This window comes from Amblyomma americanum, chromosome 5, assembly GCF_052857255.1.
Source record: "Amblyomma americanum isolate KBUSLIRL-KWMA chromosome 5, ASM5285725v1, whole genome shotgun sequence".
Classification (NCBI taxonomy): Eukaryota; Metazoa; Arthropoda; class Arachnida; order Ixodida; family Ixodidae; genus Amblyomma; species Amblyomma americanum.
The window spans coordinates 203,509,531-203,530,900 of record NC_135501.1 but is presented as its reverse complement, the minus strand read 5'-3'; the positions used below and the strand labels follow the sequence as shown (position 1 = coordinate 203,530,900).

The window sequence follows — 21,370 nt, the reverse complement described above, 5'->3', positions numbered from 1 at the left end:
CAAAACACGAAACTCAAGAAAGCGTAACGGTTAATGCTTGTTTTTATTTCGTTTCGATTAAAACAAGCTGAGACGAGACGCTGAGACAAGCCAACGGACAAGCACGGACGCGCGAAGTTCGCGAACGTCGCACGATGCCTCTGCGGACTAGACGCTCTGGACGCTTGGAGAAAACCGATGCAGGTGAGCGAAACTTGACTTCTGGCAGTGCCAACTAGTTGTGTTAACCGAAAATACATAACGTGAATGCAAAGAGCTGGCCGTTACTCTTAAAATTTAAATGTGTACCCGTTTCTTCTGCGGTTGTCAACGGCAAGATGGCGACTACATGGGCAAGACGCCGCATTGGGCGAGACGCGTCCCGAAACTACGTCGTAGTGAAGCTAGGAGGAAGAGCTTCGGCTACCGAGGACTCTCTGGCATTATTTAACACGCTCTCCTGTACGCTGTGACAGTTGTACAACCCCGGCTGCTTTAATGAGCACAACCGATTGTTCTGGAAAGTGTCCGTGAATGCTTCTGTGGGAACCAAACATTGAGTATCATTTTGTGCCCTCGCGGTAGATCTTGTGGTTAATTAGGTCTGCCATATGACTGTGTAGACGTGGCATTGCTCTTAATTTCCTAATTCGTGACTTCTCTGTACTTAATAAAACAGGTAATGTTGCCTGTGAAACTAACCGCTTTACTGCTGCCATGTCGCAGGTCTAGTTGCAGATTGCCACTGCAGTTTGTTGGCGACGGCATATTTCTTTGTCGTCAAGTGACATGAACAGGAAGCGTCTGTGTAATTCAGTGACTGCAGCAGACGCCGTGAAGTGCTGCTGTAAATGTTTAATAAGAGTGATAATTCTTGCATGCAAAATAAGGAAACATTGGCTCATATTCTAATCATGTGTTGAGGCCTCTCAGGCCTGAGTAATTTCAGTAGAGGTCAGTTGTTGTGAAAAATAGCTTTTCTACAATTTTATGCTTTTGCTTGACACCCAAAAACTTCTTAGCGGTAGTTGTTTTTCATAAAGACCAAAATTTTATATTTTGAGCATGTAGGGTGTCATTTTATCTAAAGTCTCCAAATTTAAAAGCTTATAAAACGGAGGGCCCTAAACACATGTAGAAAGGTCAACCAGCAACGCGGTATTTGGTTACAGTGGCCCATTAGGCACACTGTTTGGATTGTAGGTTAATTGAAGCTGCAGATGTCAGTTTATATATTCTGTGCTCTTTCTTCAAAAATAATTTCTTCTATCCCCTGCAGAAAAACCCTCAAGGAATGTTCTTGGTGGAATTGAGAATGTTTTGGCAGAATCGGTAAGTGGCCCTTATATTTTTATTATGCTGTTTCGTCTACCTCTGCGTTAGGCATACAAAGTTGCATGTTTTTGAAGGAGGCACACTCTAAGCCCTGTCAGTAAAGGATAAGAACTCAAGGGACACTAGAAGGTATTTCATTTAAATTATGTAGCTGCGTGCAATCCTTCAAATCCTAAAGCCTGCATGGATAATTTTGAGGTACTATCGGGGACAAAAGTGCTATACTCCACGCAGTGGGAGCCGGAGCAACGGATGGATGAATGGAAGGTAGCAGTGTCCCCTTTGAAACGGGGCAGTGGTTGTTGCCACTATGCTCAGTTTTTCTTTTCCTTTATTTTTGTTTACTCTGCTGTAAGTTGTTAATACAATCGCCATTTCCTTTTAAAAAAACGTCTTCCTACACCTCAAAACTTATGTCACCTCTCTGCTTTTGTGCCACCAATCCTCCAATCGCTTTTTGCTAATTTCCACCGTAGATTTATTTACATGACTATTGTTATCTCTAAACCCTAAGGCCTCAGGAAGAGTGACCGTGCCTGCATCGACGTCGGGATGGATACCATCGCATTTTAGGATGAGGTGTTCTATTGTTTCTACAGATTTACCACACACAGCACATGTGTCATCTTCGTTAAATTTTTTTCTGTAGCTGCGCTTTCTAAGACACCCTGACCTAGCTTCAAATAGGAGGGCACTGCCTCTTGAGTTATCATAAAACGGAAAACTGCATCGTAACGCCATCTACACGCGGCATCTGTGATCGAGACAGCCAATTTCGAGCCCTTTATTATCTGCAGGCATGTCGCTTGTCTCGTTCGTGCTTCAGCTCGCCAGAATGCCGAGTGGCGCCGCAGTAGTAGCAATCTGTTGGTGGCCCTCTTTTCATTTTGTGCCTTCTTTTTTTCCACGCGCGTTCGAGATATGGCTTGAAAGCCGATGCACGCGCTGGCTATTCATACCCTAGTAACGAATATTCCGGTGTATTTTGAAGTAATCTTTGATGTCTCCGGCAGAATTCCACAGATTCTTTGTTTTCAATTTGTGGATTTTAAAATTTTCTGCTGCAGGAAGTTAAGGGCCTTCACTATAATCACCACTTCACGAGTAGAACTGGCAACCGCAAGCTTGTGCCAGAAGACTCTCTAGCACTTCTTGTGTGCGTGCATGTGTGTGTGATTTCCTATCTGCAATCCAGTTCTGCGCAATATAAAAAGATATATATTGTTACAGACCAGTTGTCCATACTCAGCTAATTAATGGTGAAGATTTTAGTGCCTGAATAGTGGAAGTTTTCTTGGAACTTTCGGTTGTTAGAATTGGGGCCTTTGTTCTGGCACCACTCACCACGTGTGGCCTGTTTATTGTCACTTCCTCTCTTGTGTGAGGAGGGGGTGGTAAGAGCACAGGTGCAGCCTTTTGTTCTTTCCCTTTTTGTCGCACAGGTGTGCCCTTTTGTTTATTTCCTTCCTTCCTGAATGCAGCATGCATGTGGCTGCCTATTGAAAGTTAAACGCTGTGGATAGCATCAGTTCTTTGTATTGTGGTTAGTAAGAGTTGTGTTTGGTGTTTCCGCAATTTTGCTTTTGATTTGATCTCAGAGGGGCAAAGCAATGGACACAGAAAAGTTCTGCAGTGTTACACAAAGTGTGTGGTTTGGTGTCCGGTGCATCCCTGGCCTTCTGCTTTTCACCGAAAAAGCTACTATCTTTGACTGGAGGCCCTTCCCAAGGCAGTCATTTGCTCGAACTTGTCTTCTACGTTTCAAATAATGTCGTCACAAGTTCTGAAGAAGGCTGCAGCGAGTTAAGAATTTTAATTCCCCCAGGAGTGTTTGAGTAGCCTTGTGGGAATTGTTTTGGTGAGGTTGTTTGCTTTCACTGTGCCATGCAAGCTTTATTTTGAGGCAGATATTGAAGAAGTTCGCGCTTCCTCCATTGCCAGGAAAGTGAAAGCTTTGGGTTTAAAGTGTGCATTCATCTGACTTGTCACGAATTCATATGCTTCAGCATCTTGGGCACTTTTCCTCAAAATACTTGAAATCAGCATTTCCGTTCCCTGGTTTTGTTTTCTGTGATTTGGTTCGTGGTGAGAAATGATAGTAATGATTAAGGAGGAAAGGATTGCTGCTGTAATTGCCATGTGGTGGACAATTGAACTGGTCCGCGAGGGAAGGGATGAAAGAAGGAGAAAGAAAGAGTCGCGGTATTCAAAGCTCTGACATAATTTCTACCTCCAGAGGTTCTTTACGCAGTACATTCTTTTTTTTCCCCCATTTCAGTTTGTTGAAGTGTGCCCAGCATTTAATCACGTGATGTCATGCTGAGCAGCCAGACGCTCTAGCCACTGATCCACCGGCTGGCTGTTGGTGTTGGAAGTGAAGAGTATCTTGTGCACAGCATTTTTTAGTGCACATTGAAAAACTTACCTCTTTGCCCGAGTTGGCTCATTCCCCTTTGATATCTTATTTGTAGCCCATTCCTCCTCTAGGGATGTTGGGGAAAGCCCGAAACAGTTTTCTGTAGAAGCTGCCTTTAGCATGCCCCTTCCTCTAGCTGTTCTTGATGTGCCGGCAGGTACAGGTAGGAGCCCTAGAAGTATGCTCATGAGCTCGCTATTCTTTTACATCGCCTCAATACCGGAGTTTGGTGGCCTTTCTTCTGTTATGATGGTGGGGAGTGTGTAAGTGTAGTCATTATGAGCAGTGTTTGATGGGCCCTCTGCACCCAGCAGGACTGTCCTTGTCGTGACGCCTTTCATTTGTGTGCCTGGTGTGGCCTGTACTAATGAGCAAATGTTGCTGCAGCCTGCAAGGACGAGGAGTTCTGTGAAGGCCAAGAAAAAGCGTCATCTGGCGACATCAACACCGTCACAGGAAACCAGGAAAGAAGTGCTCGAGTTGGGCGTGAGCCCGATCGGAGAGCCCGTCTGCCAGCGCGCCTCGCGGAACACTCGAGGGAGACCGGAAAAGGTGTCCCCTGCGCATTTCACCACATCGACTCCAGACAGCACACCCTCTCAATCGGTGCCTCCTGGTATGTTCAGCGCATGCTCAGTGGTAGCAAGCTTGGTTCATGGGCAGTGCCTGCGCGTATAGTGACCATGGAACCCTTGAGCACTTTCTGCATCCTCCTCAGACTGGGCAATGAAACGTTTGTCCGATATATTGGAACAGCGGAACCACAGGTTCGGCAGCCACAGAAAGAGGTTTGGTGCAGTAGAAAGTTTTTCTCGGCTGCATCTAAAACCTGTGCTATCATTGAATGGGTATGGTCACAGTTTCGGTGTTTCTTTCCACCTTCTGAGTAGCTTTCAAACAGGTTGGAGTCAGTGCGAGCATGTTTTGCCTATCCGGTAAAAGAAAAGTAAGCGGAGTTGCATACATTTCAACATGCAGTAAAGCACTTTTAAGCCTGCCTTACCACTTATAACATTGCTGCAAATAGGCACCCACATTGGAGAGATGAGGGCTTTAATTTTTCCATGTGCCTTGTAAATGCCACAATTTCCTGCGCACTGCCGCGCCTCGGTGGCTCAGTGCTTATGGCGCTCGGCTGCTGACCCGAAAGATGCGGGTTCGATCCCGGCTGCGGCGGTCTAATTTCGATGGAGGCAAAATTCTAGAGGCCAGTGTGCTGTGCGATGTCAGTGCATGGTGAAGATCCCCGGGGGTCAAAATTTTCAGCCGTTCACTATGACATCTCTCATAGCCTGAATCACTGTGGGACATTAAATCCCCATAATCCATAATCCAATTTCTTGTGCACTGGACGTCTCCAGCACGCTCAAAAGCCCACCAAGCTAAAAAGATGTTTCAGTCGTGTTTTTTCCTCTCAGATTATCGTAACCTAAACATTTGGAGGAAACATTCATGACAGCATACACTGTGTGCCTCAGGAGGAAATGGCAGTGCTTCCACAGTCATGCGTCGCATTAGCAAGCTGGAGCCAGTTTTGTTTTTCCGGAAAAGGCCATAGAATCTGATGTCGTGGCTTGCTTTCCCGACATTTTTTCCTTGCTCCCTGTCCATCATTTTCTGTGTCTGTGCCCCTTAACATTGCTGGCATTCCCATTTGAACTCTGCATTGAGAGCTGTCTGTTGGCACGTAACTGGTTTCAAGCCATCGTTTAGCGTGGCTTCTTTGTGAACCTTGCTAGCAGAAAAATAGCTGCCTTGTGCCAGCAGTCTGCTGGAAAATTTCTGTAGAAAGCTGACATCTTTCTGTTGTTGAAGAGTGCATGGAACTAGAGACCATATGATATGCTGGCTGCACTGATGAAGGCACTGCCGATACTGTTGTAAAGTGTATTGCAGTGAAGCTTTCTCTTGGCATCATGATGGACTGCATTTCTGCTTGTCCTTTATTAATGCTGGATGCGTTGTGTGACCCACACCCCCGCACATTCTTGCTCTCAAAAACCCCTTGTGCTATAAAAGAGCCGCTTAATCGATCTTGTTATGAGAAATTGATGTGTATCTGCACATCACCACTTGAAGAGCGCCATCTAAATGCTTCCTTAAAGGACTATAGACACCAAATTTTTGCTTGCGTGTTTTCTTCTTCCAAACTTCTAAATGATGCGTTAGACATTTGTATGCATGGAGCACCCTATCAAATTCGCGTACTACCACTAAATGATTTATAATTGAATTTATTCTTGATGCTGTTTCGATTTCGGTTTCTAATTTCTTCGGTCAAACGATGCGTTAGACATTAGAATTTATGGATTACTGGATGGTATTTGCCTACAACTGCTGAATAATTAATAATTGTATTTCTTTTCTCTTGCTGTTTCGGTTTCATGGACTGAACAACAACTGTGACGTCAAGTTGTTTTGGTCACGTGATCCACTAGAAAAACTAATATATAACCGCTCAAAGGTCATTTTTGTCATTCCAGGTCTTGGAAGAGGCTGGATTAAATGTCACAAGAATTAAAACTACATATCGGTGATTACATTAGTTTTTCTAGTGGATCACGTGACCAAAACATCAACTTGACTTCACAGTCGTCGTTCGGTCGATGAAACCAAAACAGCAGGAGAGAAGAAATACAATTATAAACTATTTAGCGGTTGTAGGCAAATACCACCTGGTAATCCATATACTCTAATGTCTAACGCATCATTTGGCAGAAGAAAACGCGCAATAAAATTAGGTGTCTATAGTCCTTTAACCGTGGGAGCTTTGGGGGGGGGGGGGGGGGGGGGGACCCAAAAGCTTCAGCAGTAATGACCTGTCACGCCTCCCATGTGCTCGATTGGTTGTGTGGCGTCCTCTTTCTCTGTTCTGAGCTATACACTGCAGCAGAAAAATAAAACAAGCAAAAGCTGATTCCTGTGGTTACAGAAGATGACGCCACTGTCACAGTGGCCTGCCGTCTGTGCAATTCTACTTTTACTTTATTTTTCTCTTGCCCATTCTACTCTGTCGCAGCAGCCACCAACCAATCAGTGTGTCACTGCATTTTTTCTTATCATAGTAGATTGTTGTTTTCTGCAGTTCTATTTACTTTTTTTTTTCTGTTTCAGTTGCAGACCTTGAGGAGCAGTCACCTTGGGAGCGTGTCAGCCTGAGTGATAGCACTGACTTGTCGCAGAGTCTTTTCGATACCGCCATGGAATCCCCTGGGATGCATCACATGAGTGGAAGACCAAGGAGACGGAGGGTGAGGAGTGAATTTTATCAAAGCTGCTCAAAGAAAGGATTTCCTTTTGTTGTGCAGCCTAGTGAGCTATGTGATAGGCACAGACTTGTTTGTTACGTCAAGTAGTGTGACATAGCCGAGCTTGCATACAAAAAATTTCTCATGCTGGCTTGTTAGACATTTGAACCCCGCTACAACGAAATTCACAGGATACGGGAAAAATTGCTTTGAAGAGGAAACTCCATTGCCTGGAAATCAGCCTGAAACACTGACAGAATGAACTAGACTCCAGTCAAGTTTGGCAGCTTTCACAGTTATGGTGTAGCTTTTACAGTTCCCCACACTGAACTGCAACCTCATCTCGCAGATGTCGCCGACCGATCTCTCAGGCCTAACCGGGATTGTTCAAGCTTCCTGAGAAACATCTGAAAAAGAAAAAAAAACTTCTGAATTAATTGGCAGTTTTCTGCATGTACTCATGCTTCCATGCAGTCGCATTGCTCTGGATATATCCTAAAAGCAGTGCCATTGCTGTAGGGTTCCACTTACCACTGTACGGTCACGTGACCGGTGCACGTGATCGGGCAATGTCAGGTAGAGAGGTGAACACGCCATGGTGGGAAGAGGGCCCAAAACGGGAAGGCAGAGATGGCGGAGAAGAACTATAATGACCAACGAATGTAATAACATATTTACTTGCGCAATTTGTGCATTTTTTTTCCTAAAATTAAGGCTTCAAAAAGGGGGTGCGCAAATTATGCGGAGATTTCATGAACACGTTCGAAAAATCTTTACAGAGTTTATAACGCGGAACGTATACGGGATATCGCTGTGTATAAGTTGGCTCCACAACTCTTGCCCCTCGCTGGCCAAAAAAAAGGTGACTTTAAATATAAGTTAACAGATTCCCCCCCCCCCCCTGCCTGCTGCAGACCCACGTTATGTAGCTCCTCAACAGCGGGTGGTGTGCAGCTCAGAGCAGTAAATGCAGAAAGATGCAATCGCAAAGCCAGCCGTCAGAGGCAAATGGAGATACAAGGTGATAAAACAGTGTCCTCGCATGTGGCCCGGCTGAGCGGCGGCAAACAGAATAGCCAACGGTTTGGTAGTTTCAGATTCAGGCGTGCCGCACGTTCTGGAGGTTACCAGAAGTCTGCTTTCGCAGCCATTTGTGCATGAAAGCAACCGCTAGTGCAGGCGAGCCGGGTAAACGGCGCGCAATTGACTTTTTCTTACTTGAAGTAATTTGCAAATTATTTATCGACCTTTTTTGACGCCACTTACTCACCCTTTGCAGCCGCACGCTTCAACGCGGCTGCGACAATCTTCCCAAGCCTGCCCTGCACGCACCTGCATGCATGCTGGTACGTGGGTGTGTGGCTGTGTGCGAGTCAGCCATCTTGTGGGAGCGCAGTCTTCTGTGCTGTTGCGGCCCCAATGTTACTGTGGCAAATGTTCGTTACAATTTCTGGTAGAGGGCACCACAGTGCGAGCTGCTGACTCCTAGGTCAGTCACCCGAGTTGGGGCCCTTGTCCCGTATGACCAGAGCTCCAGCTGCTATGAGAGGGCAGATGCGGCAACTACGACTAGCGGCAGAAATTCACCCGCTCAGTTCCTGGGAGCCACTCTGATTAGTGCATATAACCTTAAAGTGAGATATGTACCGTGACACATCTGTTATTCACTTGAAACAAAGTGTCCTATAATAACATTCAGCAAGAAACCTCAAGCTCCCAGGCCACTGGTCTTGCGATTGGAAAAATGTGTACTTGACACATTACCTGACATTGTCCAAAGACATGGCCCACTACTTCCATGGTACCATTTTTCTGAAATCCGCCGTTTCACTCTTACACAGTTCCATAAAAAACAAACTTAACAACAGCATATCATACAAGAATTTCTTGCACTCGAGGAAAGATACTGCGCATTCATGGACGTTTATACTGTGGGTCAAAAATGGCTGTTTGCGTTGGAAGCATAGTGGTAGGAGGGAATTGGGAGGAAACAGTAAGGGCCCGTTCACACTTGTCCAAAAATCCGGCGAGCGAAGCGGTTTCGGCCGCTTTTGACGCCGAGCGAGGCGGAAAGCGGCGCGGCGAGGGCGATTGGGCTGGACCCAAATTTTTGGCGTTCGCCGCGGCGGCGAAAAACATGGCGGCGCCCTTCGACGCAGGGCCCCTCGCCTCGGAATGAATTTGTTGTTGTTGCGGCCTTGTTCAGCGCGTTCACTGGCCATATATCGGACACCGGTACATCGCTTCGTCTCACCTCACCTATAAGCAAAAGTATAAGTGATAAATTTGCTTTATTTTTTATTCTGAGTGACGATTCTGCCGCTACTAGGCCTACGAGGAGCGCCGGTTTTGTTGACAGTACTAGTTACCGTCCTGACAAGCAGATGGCGCTACTAGGCTGGGCGTTTCGTAGCGGGTCTGTTTGCATACGCTGAACTAAAAATGGGAATGTGCTTGCGTTTACGTACGCAAGCGTGCATACGGTTATGGTACACAGACAGCGCCGATTTATGCTCTTTTCTAACCATATCTGTGTACGCCGCGAGCGGTGACGTGGTGGCCGGGAAGTGTGCGGAAAAGCGAGAAACAGCAGCGGCGCGGCGGTTCAGCCTCGCCCGGGCGTCAACAGATCAGAACAGGTTCTAGTTTTCCCCGCGAGTGAATCCGCTTCGCTCGCCGGATTTTTGGACAAGTGTGAATGCGTCCTAAGACTTCCACAGTGTGCACCCATCTTCACTACTGCTTGTTACACTGTCTCTGCTGCCATAGAAAAAGTAGTTTATGAGAACATCACAAACAGTATTACCGTCATTATTCTAGTAATTTGTGCACTTTTTTTTCTTCCTAAAATTACACGGAGATTTCGCGAACACGTCTTAATAAACTGTACAGAGGTCATAATGGGCATTATATACAAGGTATTTCTGATTATGAGTCAACGCTTCAACTCGTGCCCCTCGCTAGCCAAAAGAAAGTTGACTCCAGATATAAATTGACACACACACCTCCATACCCACATTATGTAGTTCCCCACATGATGGCATGACTGCGCATGTGCAGCCCAAAGCTATGAATGCGGAACGATAAGTCACAAAGTCAAATTGGACATACAAGGCGGTAAAACGGCACCCTCGCGTGCGGCCGGCTGAGTAGCAGCAAACAGAACAGCCAACGGTTCGGTAGTTTCAGATTCAGGCATGACGCACGCTCCGGAGGTTGCCGGAAGTTTTCTCTTGCAGCCGCTCGTACGGGAAAGCAACCGCCTGTGCGAGCAAGTCGGGAAAACAGTGCACAGTTGAGCTTTTTTTTTTAATGAGAAGTAATTTACAAGCGAGTTACGGAGTTTTTTAGCACCACTCACTCGCCTTTTACAGCCACACACACACAGCGGTGCAGCTGCGCCAATTTTATGAAGCCTACCCTGTGCATACCTGCGTGCATTGGTGTGCTTGTGCTGCAGGGAGCACAAAATGTGCTAGTAAAAGTTTTTATAAATTCAGGTAATAGATTAGGGGTGGGCAACAATATTTACACAGACTCCTTAAGCGTGCTCAGAGCTCTTCACTCTAGAAATGCAATCGCACTGCTACTTGGGGATACCTTACACAATATAACAACAGCCGCAGCTCAAGGACATAACACAAAATGCTGCTGGGTTCCGAGTCTTGTCGGAATGAAAGGCAATGAGAGAGAAGGCGAGTACACTGCTTGAGCTCGCTGAGAGCAAACGAAGAAAGTAAACATGCCCTTTAAAGATTGCATGAAAGCAATACATTGCAAACTGAAGGAAAAATGGCAGTCTCCGTGGAACAACAAAGAGAATAATGAGCTGCACTTGGTGTTAGTTACCAAGAACGTTTCAAGGTAGTGGTTCTATGCCATCTCCGCATAGGACCGAGACATCATGCACGCAACTTCAACCTGTCAGAACAAGGCAAGCCGGCATGTGAACTCTGTGGAGAAGTGGTGGCTACAAACCCCATTTTATTTTCATTCACTAGGTTTGAATGTCTGATACCCCTGTCACACAGACAAATTTAATGCCACTAAGGGCTTAATGTGCCATCACCACAGCCTACTCTCCCATGTGTGCAACTGCCAGTCTCTTGCACTGTGCCTTGGATGCCGTCATTTCATTATCTTCCATCCGTGTGCAAGTCAGTGAAAAAAGAGCTAGCCAAAAAGTCCAAAAGCGGCCGTGTTTCGATGGAGGCGAAAAGGTGCCCATGTGCTATGCGATGTTAGTGCAGGATTTCAGTGCACGTTAAAGATCCCGAGATGGTGGAAATTATTCCTCCACTACAGCACCTCTTTCTTCCTTTCTTCTCTTAGTCCCTCCTTTATCCCTTCCCTTACAGTGGGCTTCAGGTGTGGGCTGATATGTGAGACAGATACTGCGCCATTTCCTTTCCCCAAAAGCCAATTTTCACTTTGAATCCGTGGCCGCTTTGCTGACAACAAAAAAAAAGTGCTTGGAAGCATCATCTCGCAAGCATGCGGCAAAAATCACACAAACGGCAGGAGATTTTAAGCAACAAATTAAATTATCATTGGTCGGCATTCTATACTATTGCATCATGTGTTGAGCCGGGTGCTCAACGTCTCTCGAATTTTTAGTGCAAAAGTACTAATCCGGATGTTCAGAGCTTAGCAAAATCATCTCTTTCCGATTGCACGACCGAGAAGCGCAAGCGCTCTGTGCCACGACACTGCCCGCTCATCGTCGTCATATACGTGGCACAAATCCAGGCTTTCGCTTTGATTCGAATGTAGTAAACGTTCTTTGTCATTTTTTGTATATATCCAGATGTACAGTACTTACGGATTGAAATAGGACATTCTGAGCACGTGGCCATCGCTGCATGCAGCGCCACCCATGGGTGCTCATGGAACCAAGGTGCTGCATTGTGGTATAGCGCGAGGGGAGAACATCTACAAAGCAGAATTGCTCCTTCCGGTCGCCAACGAGCCGGCCTGTGGTTTACCACATTGCCTGCATGGCGCTGCAAGGGTTGCGCGTCTTCGTGTGCCGACCGAAATGGTTCGGCGGTGCGCATTGCCCGTTTTGCGGCGGCGTCTGCTCGCGCATCTGCACGAGCAGATGACGCTCTCGTTACACTTGTTTTGGCGATGCGGCACGCATGCTGTGCAATTAAGGCACAGGATTCAGCTACGAGATAGCGCCGTACGTGCCTCCGTAGACATGATCAACGTTTGCACAAAGAAAAAAGATAGTTTATTTCGTCCGTTTTGTAACAACAATAAAAGAAAACAAGCAGTCACAGGCCTGTCTTCGTGCAACACTTAAACGAAGTCTCAGTATTTTGTTGCAGCCATTCTGCGTGGCAAGCTTTCGTAGAGGCTATCGGCCAAGGAAGAACGCGCTAGCTTCTCCCATTCTTCTTGAACAGCCGCCCACAGGTTGTCCGAAGAACACCTGTGGAGCGGCTGACGAGACAGGGCCTTCTTTATTTCAGCCCATACATTCTCAATAATAATCATGTCCGCACCTTGCAGAGGCCAGCTCAACACAATCACACACGTCTTCCAGCAGGCGAGTCACGGGGGCTGCGGTGTGAACTTGGCTCCGGTCGTGCTGGAAGTAAAACAAACCGTTCTTAAACGGGCCATCCGGGACGCACGGCATAAGGACGTTGTCGAGGAGGTCTAAGTATGCTGCGGCGTTAAAGCGGCCATCCAGGCGTACAAGCGGACCAAGCCGTCTTTGGAAATACACCCCTCCACGTTGACGCTACATCGACCGCTGCTTGCAACACGATGCAGATTGGGGCCGTCGAACTTGAGTGAAGGAAGCGGAAAGAACACGTAACATTATTTTACTTCACTGCAATTGATAACTGCGACGATACGGGGCCCTGCTCTTGAATGCAGGCAGAATGCACTGCCTTTAGTGACCATTTCTACGAACTGCTTGTGTCCAACGCAGGAAACAAGGCGCTTGTGAAAAGTTTTTCGCCGTGCGCTCTCTCCTCGCGTTGGCGGAGTGCACGGAATATAAAACGTAGTTTTTGATGAAAACGCATACCTAGCCGCCACATACCACCTATCCCATCTATCATGCGCTACGGGAATGTGAAAAAAGATAAACGTTGGCGGATTTTTTTAGAAAAGCTGTGTAACCTCAGAATTTGTGAACGAGTCCACCTACCTCCTGTTTCGTGTCCTCCACGCTCGCCGCCGCTGATCCCATTTTGATGTAAACGTGCTCTCGTCCGAAAAAAAATGACATTCTGCCACTCTTCCGCTGTCCAGGACCGATGCTCCTGTGCAAACAGCAGCCTTTTGATCCTGTTTTCTGAAGAGATGAAGGGCTTAATTGCCGCCACACAACTACGAAGGCCACCCATGTGAAGGCGCTCGTGCACTACTTGTGTGCTGGCTGCGAGCCCCAGGTCGTCCCATATTTCTTTCGCCGTCATTTTTGGGTTTCGTCTCGCTGCTTCAACTATACGCTCGTCGTCAGAGTCGGTCGTCACCTTCGGTCGATGTCCTCTGGGCAGATTCGTCAAGCGAGCATCCGTCCTGAAAGCCCGCAGAATCCTGCTCACCGACGAGCAAGGGCGTCCGGTCATATCGGCGATTTGTTGCTGCGGTGAACCTGCTGCAGACAGTCACAATCTGCATCCGTTCCGAGATGGGTGTGCCTGGCATTGCTGCTCGTGTCTGAAACGCGGGCGCGTCTTGTGTTCGCCATATATAACTACCCGTGTCTTGGCTTCTGCTGTCGTCAGTACGACTAACAATGCCGGGAGTTATCATTTCGAAGCTGAAATAAAGAAGGCAATGCACATGGTAACTGCGCTAGAGACACGGACAAAGTTAGAAGGACACCACGAACGCTAACATCAACTGGCTTTATTCCAGACAGGCACAAGTATATATAGGCATAAAGCCAGTTGATGTTAGCGTTCGTGGTGTCCTTCTATCTTTGTCCGTGTCTCTAGCGCAGTTACCATGTGCATTGAATCTAAAGATCACCAGCTAGCCCAGCTGTCTGCTTTAAATAAAGAAGGCAGTTTCTCGTCGGCTGCTCCACAGGTGTTCGCACAAAATAAGCTATTCTTTGTGCAGATGTTTATCATATCTACGAAAGCACGTAAGGCGCAATCTCGTCTTGCGTCTTAATTGCACAGCATGCGTGCCTCATCGCCAAAGCGCGTGTAACGAGAGCGTCGTCTGCTCGCGCAGATGCGCGAGCAGACGCCGCCGCAAAACGGGCTGTGCGCACCGCCGAACCATTTCGGTCGGCACACGAAGGCGCACAAGCCTTGCAGGACCACGCAAGCAGCGTGGTAAACCACAGACCGGCTTGTTGGCGACCGGAAGGAACAATTCTGTTCTGTAGATGTTCTTCCCCTCGCGCTATACCACAATGCAGCACCTTGGTTCCATGAACATCCACGGGCAGCACTGCATGCAGCGACGGCCACAATGCTCCGAATGTCCTATTTCAATTCGTGAGTACTGTACAACCGGCGGCAAAATAAGTCCGGGCATGCGACAGGCAGCCAGAATCAGGTAAAACTGCATCGCCGCGCCGTCTAACGTTGCACTTTTGGTGCCGGGACATCGCAGTGCGAATGCGCTTCCTTTCATGCTCGCAGCCCTGTCTTTTTTCTTGCCTGCAGTGAACTAGCTGATAGCATGCAGCGTTCAGCGGTAGGGGCTGCTCTCTTTATTTGCTATCTCACACTCACACTTTGACGTGCGCCCGCCGAGCTGCGAGCATGAAAGGACGCGCATGCGCACTGCGATGTCTCGACACCAGAAGTGCAACGTCAAACGGGCGCGACAATGCAGTTTTATCTGATTCTGGCCGCCTGTCGCATGCCCCGACTTATTTTGCCGCTGGTTGTACATCTTTTCCCGTATCCTTCCTGTACGGTTAAAGAAAAAATTTTTTTGTATGCCTCTCTTTTGCAGCCTATTTCGGCACTCTTTATTGTATTTGTCTAATAGAGAGAGACGGGCTAGTTGGTGACTATTAGTTGAGTGCATCTTGAAACCGCGCAAAAACGACGAGGGACGAGGAAGAAACCAACAGGACAGTCCGGACCAACAGGACAGTTGTCTTTTTTGCGCGGTTTCAAGATGCACTGTATTTGTCTCCCTGAAATATTGCTTTGTGGACATTGTAGGTGATTATATAAACCACAATTTACAGTTTTGGGTTTCAGTATAGGCAGTGAATTCTCTCTTCAGTTCATTGTAAATAATGTTTGCTGCAATGAACAGTCTCTCTCCGTGCAGATGAATTATTTTTTATGTTCTAATTAGGTGATGGCGACTCTGAAAAATAAACTGATTTGTTTTGAAGGACAGGTTATAACTGAGAATTTGTGGCAAAATTTTAATGGAACCGGCCACAAATTCAAATAAAGCAGCAAATTTTCTTTATTTTCCGTTATTTTTAATATTTTTGAGGGGCTATTATTTCGTTTTTCTCACATACATTATCACAACCTTATTCTGTGAGGCAGGATGAACATACAAGGTTGAAAGGGAACAGTGCAAACACAGGACGAAGAGAGGAACATACAACACAGGCGCTGGTGTTCCTCTCTTCGTCCTGTGTTTGCACTGTTTCCTTTCAACCATGTTAAACCAACTAGCCCGCAACAGCACCCTCATAATGGACGTACAACTTTTGCTGGTGCGTGGAATAAGATTTACAGCAGCATCTACTCCGCTGATAAAAGGGGATCAATTTTGCTACATTGGAGAAAGCTTGATGGGGCATCTCATGGGTGGTGCTTGGATTCAGCCTTCGCGCTGGTAGAAAGCTCCTGCCGTACCACTGCTTCAGTGGTTCCAAGGTTTGTGGTGCTGCACTGTTGGCGGCAAAGGTTTACGGCACCCGCGATGCGTGGCAGAGTGAAGCAAAACTGCATTGCAGCACCAGCTGCCGTCACAGAGCATGGTGTCGAGGGTCACTCATAGTACTGCCGCATCAGGCATGCCATGAGCCTCGACACCGCACTCTGTGATGGCAGATGGCGCAGCAATGCAGTTTTGCCTCGCTCTGCCATGCATCGCAGATCCATCACTGCTGTCGTCTGCTTCATGGCTTGTCGATGGCATGTCGCCTGCATCTGCTGGTCTCCACAGCACCTTGTTTCGTGGCAGTGCTGACAGGTGGCGCATCGCTGTGACATTTCTTTTCTTCAAGGAGGATAGTAAAAGGAGGAAAGCTTGCACAAAGCTGCGTCAACGCGCAAAGGGGGAGCAGAGTGAGAGAGTTCAGCGCATTGCTGAGCTCCGGATGTGCGCTGGGTGTTTGTGTAGTGAAATCGTGCCTGCTAAATGCGTACTGGTGCTCCAGAGTTTGTGCTCGTGTGTGCCTTACTCTGTGACCTGGTGTCTGTGCTCCCACTGTCTAGGGCCAGGACCAAAGCCAGAGTCCCATGCTGACGGTGAAGAAGGTGAAACGCACATACTCTCGGGGCAGCAGGCTTCCATCACTTTCTGTCAACCTGTTTGAGGAGGCCGAGACACCTGCGAAGGTTGACCTCTACGAAAGTTTTGACAAACTAGAGACAGAGCGTGAGGACAAACTAGAGACAGAGCGTGAGGTCAGACAGAAGAAAACAAGGGCACCACTCAAGCCCAAGGCTCGCAAGCAGCGCAAGCAAGATGTGAGTTGGACACCCGGGCATGCTGCGCTGGCTATTTACGTTTGTTGCATTCGTATCGGTTTTTGCATTCTTTTGCTTCTTTCAGTTTTTGCGTACTTGTGTCGCACGCAGAATTTCTGTTGTGTTCTCTCCCCTCTCTCCTTGCCTGTCTGGGCTCTAGTGAAGGGGACTGTGGGCAGGCCAGAGGAGATTGGGGGGTCAGAGTACAGATGACACTGTGGGAAAACTTGTGAGGAATGCTTTTGTTCGTCCCTCCAGTTCGTTTATTTATGCATTATGTCGCTACTGTTGCAGCACCGGGTTTTCAAACAATTACACTTGTAATAAGCGAGTGCCTGAAGCATTATCTATGTGTAGAGCACGACTGCGCCTAACCTTATCATCCAGCTAAGGAAAACTAAGGGCTTCAGTGAAGAGCTGGAACTCTCTAAGGGTTACAGGTGTCATGAAGAACTCTGGGATGTCGTTGAGGTGATTTTTTGCCACCTCGATGGGTTGCAGATGCAGCGAGATGCGTACGTGAAACTGCACGCCCTGCACGTTCCAGGATGTGCGGGGTCCACTGAGTTGGGCTCTGGAGAGCCCTGGATGCTGCCCATTTGTGTGTATGGTGCCGCTGCATTGCTGTTGGTCGAAGTTGGGGGAGAGCAGAAATCGCACGCACGCACTTGCAGAGTTAAACTCTCAAACGTCGGATGGCCAGTTTGCACTGGTCGCGAGCGATGAATGATGATGGCTCATTGGCCGGTGGTCACGGCGGTTAGCAGTACGAAAAGCACTTCGGGTCTTCTTCCGCTCGTCCGGCGACACCGTTGCTGGATGGGGCAGCAACTCCAACTTCTTAGCTAACAAAACTGATTTATTAAGGATGGGACCGAAATACAAGGCAGTGTGAGAAAAAGGAAGTTAAAAGGAAAGGCTGTATAAAGGCGGCCGAGACTGACACTCTGTGCGCTCCCCCACTTCTTTGTTTTCAGCTGGTTTTAAACCCTTCGATAGTTGGGCAGAGCTTTACTATTTCTGCTCCCGCCCAACTTCGACCAGCAGCAGTGCAGTGGCGCCATACACACAAGTGGGCAGAGCCCGACTCATTGGACCCCGCACATCCTGGAACGTGCAGGGCGCACGGTTTTGCGTATGCACCTCGCTGCATCTGCAACCCATCGAGGCGCCCTCGCATCAGCCTAACTGCCTCTGCTGCTAGAGACAGTAGAAACCCGTCACTTAGCTGGACAGTCAGGTTGTTTGAGAAGTCGCCGACTTTTATGACCCCCCTCCTCCACTTGAGAGCTCGTCCCTCCTCAACGGAAGAGGTCATCGGCCCTTTGCGACCCTGAGGAGGCCGTTTTTGGTCGCACTCCCCATTTGCTTCCACGGCCTTGGACAGCGTCCGAAGCCGCTGTCATTATTCTGACCCCTCTCGACTTCCCACTGAGACTGCAGTTCCCAGCAGAAAGGGGAAGCGAGCCACCGGCACCATGGACTTCTAGCTTAACAGGCAGTATACAATAAACTGGTGGGGGAAAATTGTGGAGTCCTGATCGCAGTAATTCAAGTTCTAATTTGCAGGCAGGGGGATTTTTTTTTTTTTAAATTTTCTCTGAGCAGTGCAACTGTCGATATCTTACACCCATGCTACATAGGTGTTTCAGATGCGAACGAACTGAATGTCGTTTGACTCAGCTGCGGATCTTGTTCCTGTACAAAGTTCTTCAGCAGCATTCAGTTAGGATGTCATTGTAGTATTGCAGAAACATTAGAGAGTTTCAAATACCTTAAAAAAGTGGAAATGTGTACCGTTGTGCATAGTGTCTTTGCGCTGTCATTTGGAAGGCAAAAGTTTATGGTATTAGTATAATCTTTGATTTACTTGCTGCTTTTTGTTTGTGTGTGTGTGGGGGGGGGGGCACAATTGTTGGTAATTTGATTCGACTAATTAATTGTGTGGCTTATTGACTTGTCATCTGCACACCATGTAATTTTGGCTGGTCACTAAATTCACAGAAGGGCACAATGAAGGCAGTGCAGCATGAGTTAAGCAAACATCAATCAGATTGCAACCCAACACGAAGGGATAATTTCTGGGGGTTTTTTTCGTGCTTTTTTTTAAGTCAGTCTGTTTTCTGTCTTTGGCAGGAGTTTCCTCATTGAGTATACCTTTCTTAACTTTCAAATAACGCTCGATACCGCATATCACCATCTTGTAACAGTGAGCGCAGCTTACTAAAATGGATTGAAGTTTTCTGATACATTCAGAATGACCAATAACTAGAACTGCTGGGGCTATTGCTGGCTCTTGTGTTTATTGCATATATGTTAATGAACTTCCGATCGCACTTCGACATTCAAGCAGTTTGGTAGTGACTGCATAATTTATTGCATGATAATCAGCCTTGTATGTGTTACACAAAAGAATTAACCAATTACAGTTACTTCATCTGAAATGTAAGTGGTTTCATTGGTCAGTTATAGTCCCCAAAAGCAACTGAACAATTACAAAAGAGTAATTGATTACTAATACATTATTATCCTTCCCACTTTTATTAGCATAAAACAGAGAAAGGCAGTCTAGAATGAGCTGGTGTGGCTACGATGATCTGTTGTGTGCTGCAAATCGTATGCTGTTAATTTCTACCAGAAGTCGTTTTTTCCAAGTTTCCGTCTATATTGTTGCCATGTTTCCTCGTGTGAAGACCCTCTGTGTATGCGCTGGAGGTGTGGGTGGAGTTACAACATACGAAGACCTTGTGCACCAGCTTGTAATTATGCAAATAGCCGCGCTTCGCTGTTATTCATGTTCTGAGAGGCCATACCCCTAATCTCGCTAGACATGACATTCTGTTGTGTGTTTTTGAAGAAATGCGGACCACCGAACATGGGGCTAGTCAAATGCAGGACATTCAGGCCTGACCATTGTCTCTCTATTGTGAAGGAATATTCCACGCAAGCACTAGTGTTTTTCCACAAAATTCAGGCTCTCGAACTCTTACCGCTGGTTACAACTTGTTTCATGTATAAAAAGTAACTGATTACTAGTAACCAGTTACTAAAAAAAATAATTGGATTACTGAAAAGTTTATTTCTAGCAAGAGGTGTTTACTGCATTACGAAATTCAAGGAAAATATGATTTATTGCAAGTAATCAGTTACACTTTAATGCGTTACATACAACTCTGAAGATAACTATCATCTGTTTCATACATCAGGTGCAACGCTGTGAAAGGTACGAAAGTACTCCGCATGAAAAAAAAAATAAAGGGAGGCATGTTACTCTGCGCTTGCTTTGTGGCCGAGTGGTCTAAGGCACGAGAAAGTGACAGCGTGTCGTCAGCAATAAGAGCACATTTAATCAAGCTCATGGAAAATATATCGTGTAATACACACACATGCAAAGAATTTATTATATTTTGCTCACCGTACTTTTTGATTGCGGATGTAGGCAGTGCAAACAAGAGCGCTAGCTTTGGCAACGTTGCATCTGATGTATGAAATGGAGTATAATCCTGAACATTCCTATTTAATATAAAGTTAAGTGTTTCATTTTCTTTCTTTTTTTGCTTTGTTTTATTTTCAGGAAGCTTTTGAAGAATGGGCGGACAAGATGGCTGCTGAATTCGAGGAAATTGAGAAGTTTGAGCTCTGCGTTGAATAGCACATGCCTGGTGACAATGTCGTGAAAGGCAGATGCAAGTGTCCATAATTCATGCACAGCAACTAGGATGCAGAGATATGTACAAATGCTCGGTTATGAAGACTGTGGATTTAGTTTATACAGCTTTTGTTACTGGAGTGAAAAAGTGTGTCACATATTGGTCTCAAATATTATTATTGCCTGCTAGAGTTGCAGGATATCAGTGAGTTAATAATACACCCTGTTTTCCAGTGCAGGTCACATGTATAGTCGCTGACGTCTCGTATTTATTTTTATCTATGTACAGGCCGCTAAACTGGGTCAGTTGGCATTTATGATTTATGTATATACTTTTAACACGGAAGCCTGCCGTGTAATATCTTTTTCTCAACAAGATCACGCGGTATGTTTCGATCGTGTGGCTCACTGACAAAGCTTTCGAACATGCCTACCTGCTTTTAGTTGTGTACGCTGTTTGAGCGCCGAGTAAAGTTTCACGTACTACAACTGGTCTTGCGTGGTGATGACTCATTCATTCACAAGGATCGCGCAACTTTCCAGAATGCCCGCAATCCGCAGGAACGGTGTCGTGTGTACGGCAAGTACCGTTGGCGAGGGAGGGAGCGGAGGACAGCGGTGTGCACAATCGCAAATTGATTCTTGTCTCTGCGAAGAACGGCGCGCTCTCGCACTTCTGAGAAAAATAGGCGAACGCATGCCGCACGCAACTGCTTCCTGTGGCCTTCGCCAGCCTTGGCCCGCTCGTTGGGGGCCGAACCAATTTCTAAACCACTCCCTCGGAGCCAGCCTGAGCCCTCCCCGTTTCTCGGTAACGCCTGGCCCTTCCCGTGAAGCATCGCATCGGCTGCACGTTTCGATGACGCGTAAGCGTGAATCATGGCTTGCCTTTTTTGGGCATGAACACAGACGGAGCGCTGAACACCGTCTAAAACCGTGTTTGCTGTAATTTTATTAAACCTGGATAAACTATTTGAATTACGAGAGATAGCGGCAGCCCCTGCCGCGCGATAAAATGCGAGAGGTGAGTACGAAACTGCACCGAGTGGAGGCGGCGGAACCACAAAAACAGCGTGACGTGAACGAC

General features: G+C 46.9%; 1 protein-coding gene across 1 annotated transcript; it reads left to right on the top strand.

The window, feature by feature from the left end:
- The first annotated feature begins 27 nt into the window (after positions 1-27).
- Positions 28-20,777, top strand: LOC144133463 (uncharacterized). Its single transcript, XM_077666566.1, has 6 exons — positions 28-183; positions 1,259-1,311; positions 4,118-4,346; positions 6,845-6,981; positions 16,380-16,634; positions 20,209-20,777. Exons 1-6 carry the CDS (start codon positions 135-137, stop codon positions 20,284-20,286), a joined length of 801 nt encoding a protein of 266 aa, XP_077522692.1. The 5' UTR covers positions 28-134; the 3' UTR covers positions 20,287-20,777.
- Positions 20,778-21,370: the final 593 nt, after the last annotated feature.

Excerpts from the sequence above, each read along its gene's own strand:
- LOC144133463 (XM_077666566.1), top strand. The coding sequence starts at position 135 with ATGCCTCTGCGGACTAGACGCTCTGGACGCTTGGAGAAAACCGATGCA. Across the intron at positions 1,312-4,117 it reads AGAATGTTTTGGCAGAATCG|CCTGCAAGGACGAGGAGTTC; the intron begins GTAAGTGGCCCT and ends ATGTTGCTGCAG. Across the intron at positions 16,635-20,208 it reads GCAAGCAGCGCAAGCAAGAT|GAAGCTTTTGAAGAATGGGC; the intron begins GTGAGTTGGACA and ends TTTTATTTTCAG.